The following is a 2,833-nucleotide window of genomic DNA, read 5'->3' on the forward strand; positions in this document are numbered from 1 at the left end:
CGAGGCTACCACCGTGCTCGTCGTCGCTGCTGCAGCCGCTCTCGGGCTCGGAGAAGTGCAGCCCGCCGTTGGTGGACGAGGCGCCGCTGCCACCGCCGCCCGCCGGGTTCTTGGCGCTGCCGTTGGCCGATCGGTTCTTCCCCAGTAACTCGGGCCCTTTCTCCATCATGCCGGGCATGGTAGAAGAGGGGAGGGGGGAAAGGTGAGGGGAAGAGGTAGGCGTTCAGGGTGAAGGGGGGAGATGGCTTACGAGTGCGGGCGGGAAGGTGGGGAGGTGGGGGTGGCGCGGAGAGCGGGGGAGGGGCGGGGAAGCCCGGCTCGCCGGCAGACCAGGCAACCCCCACCGAGCGCTAATAAAATCGCCGCAGAGGCGCGGCCGCCTCTGGGGCTTCCTTCCTAGGGGGCGCTCCGGAGCGCGGGCGGAGGCGCAAACCAGGGAGCGGGACTCTTTGCCCTGTCAGGGCGGAAGGAACGTCCAGCGTGAGAAAGGGCCGGCCCGACCCGAGGCGCTGGAGTCCGGGGAGCGGCCCCTCCTTTTTCCGAGGGGGCTGTGGGGCCGGCGGAACCCCGGCGGGAACGCGGCCCTCGTCAGGTATGGCGGCGGGCTGGCTGCCTGGTGACAGGGCTCCGTCGCCGGCGTCGTGCTGGTGTCCCGTCCTTGTTCGCGGTGGAGTCGGGCAGTGGCAGCAGGGCGGCCATCGGGTTCCCGGGCCCAGCCGGCCGGGGAAGTAGACGCGGTCATCACTCTCTGGACACTGCAGTTTTTGTTTCTAAATAGCTGAACTGGGGCCTGATTCCCTAGGGAGACCGAGGAGACCGAGTTGAGTTTCCAGCCCTGAGCAGTGCAGCTGTATTTTCCTAAAAGGTTTTTGGTTTGTTTTAACCCTTTCCCCCCGTTTTCCTCTTTTCGCTTTTTAAACAATTATTTAAACATTTTTAAATTTTTATTTTGCTGTTTCATTAGTTAGGGGGTGCTGTCAGTGGTGCGATAGAATGAGGACAGTGCCCTTGCCCTCTTGGTGCCCACCCAGTCTCTGCTGACCTGTGGTCAAGGCTCGGAGCAGAGCTCTAGAGAGGGCGGAGTCCTCTAGCAGAGGTGAGGCCAGCGCTGCATTCTGGCAGGATTTCCATCCTGGCAGAAGATGTGCTCTGTAATGCTTTTCTGAATTGCGCCAGGCAGAAGGAATAGGGAACTGAGTTTTTCGTTCACCGGATTTGAGGACGTCTGCTGTGTGCCAGGCTGCCTGGCATTGGGGGCTATTTATGATTTTCTTCTTTTTAAAATTCTCTCACCAGTAAGTAGAAGTGAGGACTTACCGTAAGCACCTGGTATGCAGATGTACGCAGAGCAGTATTTTGGGTCAGTAGTGAGGTATTCTCCAAACACTGAAAAATAAAGATGACCCTGGAAGAATTCTAGTTTAAGGTTCATGCAGAGTGGAGCAAAACTGAAATAAGCCTCTTTGGCCAGAGCAGACGGTTCACTGAAAGAAATAGCATACATAAAGCAGAAATGTCTCAATCAAGAAATGAGCCCCAAAAAGCCTGGGAAGTAAATATTTGGCAGGGTCCCTGTCTAAAGGGGACAATCTCCTGAGCAGGTACCAAAAGCTGTCTGGTTCTGGTAGTAGAGATAATTTCATCTGTCAAAGCTTGATAAATTCCATTCAATATTTAAATCGTACAACCAAACCTTTTATTCTATTACTTTTCTTAACAAATACAGTTCTGAATATTATTTTAATTCACATATAGTTTTTCTACAAGGAGAGCGTGCCCTGTCCAAATGAAATGAATAGGCATTTCCCTTGACAGTTGTCTTTTTCTCTGTAAATTAATACATTGGCATCAATAGGCCTTAAATTGATTTGCCAACAGTTAACAAGACAATTTAGAAAGAGAAAAGACCTAACATGCCAATTCAAGAGCCAACAGGAATCCCCCAATTTGGGGTGCAGTAAAGAGGGAGACTATTCAGTGGGAACAGATACAGCATATATACAATGTATATTGGCTTTATAATAACACCAGTATAATTTGGGTTTTGTACATAAGCTTCTCTAACGAACATGATTCAGCATCTCAGGTCCTGTAATACAAAGGCCAGACCCTGAACTGAGTGAATTCACAAAGAGGCCTCTTGGCCAGCCAGCTTTCTAGTACCTCAACTTTGTAACACCTTCCAGCCACTTTTCTACAGAAAGCAATTTATGAATATAGATCATGAACCAAAACATTGTGAAGATCTGGGGACTTTTCTAACATTATTAATAAAAACCTTAAAGAGATTACATGCTTTTCTTGAGTATAGCAAAGAGTATAGAGCAAGAAGACTGTATTCCACTCTTGGGAGAGGAACCTCAGGGAGGGGGCTGGGATATGGCATTTTCAAAAGGAAAGCAAGCTTCTAGTTTGCCTGTGGAGAAAAGGAAAGCACCTGAAACTGACCTGAATCTGAAGAATAGGCCTTACATTGATGTCCCAACAGTTAACAGGACAGTATAAAAAGAGAAAATACTCAACTGATGGTCGTTGGTGCCAATTCTATACCAACAGGAATCCCCAATTTGGGGTGCAGTGAAGAGGAAAACTTTATTCAGTTGAAACAGATACAGTATGGCTGTGAGAACAGTACAACTGGGGAACAGATCAATAGTGTTAGAGCTAAATTATGAAGCAGCATGGCTGCCAGGCAGCACAGAGGCCAGGTCCTTCTCAGGCTAGACTGCTTTGCTCCTCTGCTCTGCTCTGGTCCAGCTAGGGGAAACAGTGTTTAGTGGAAAGGGAAAGTGCGTTCTTTTCTCCTGAGGAGAGCTGACTTATGTAGACATCC

At 49.9% G+C, this 2,833-nt stretch overlaps 1 protein-coding gene across 4 annotated transcripts in view; it reads right to left on the reverse strand.

The window, feature by feature from the left end:
* The window catches only part of RCOR3 (REST corepressor 3), a 49,416-nt gene extending 49,112 nt beyond the window's left edge, over positions 1–304 (reverse strand). For 2 of the 4 annotated variants that reach the window (XM_019635523.1, XM_019635521.1), the window contains exon 1: positions 13–304. In XM_019635523.1, coding sequence (XP_019491068.1) covers positions 13–178 — 166 coding nt within the window. In that variant the 5' untranslated portion in view covers positions 179–304. Of the gene's footprint in view, positions 1–9 lie in introns of all 4 variants that reach the window. The other 2 variants (XM_019635522.1, XM_019635520.1) reach the window with 1 other exon arrangement.
* Positions 305–2,833: the final 2,529 nt, after the last annotated feature.

Source organism: Hipposideros armiger, unplaced genomic scaffold (assembly GCF_001890085.2).
Source record: "Hipposideros armiger isolate ML-2016 unplaced genomic scaffold, ASM189008v1 scaffold_22, whole genome shotgun sequence".
Taxonomy (NCBI): Eukaryota; Metazoa; Chordata; class Mammalia; order Chiroptera; family Hipposideridae; genus Hipposideros; species Hipposideros armiger.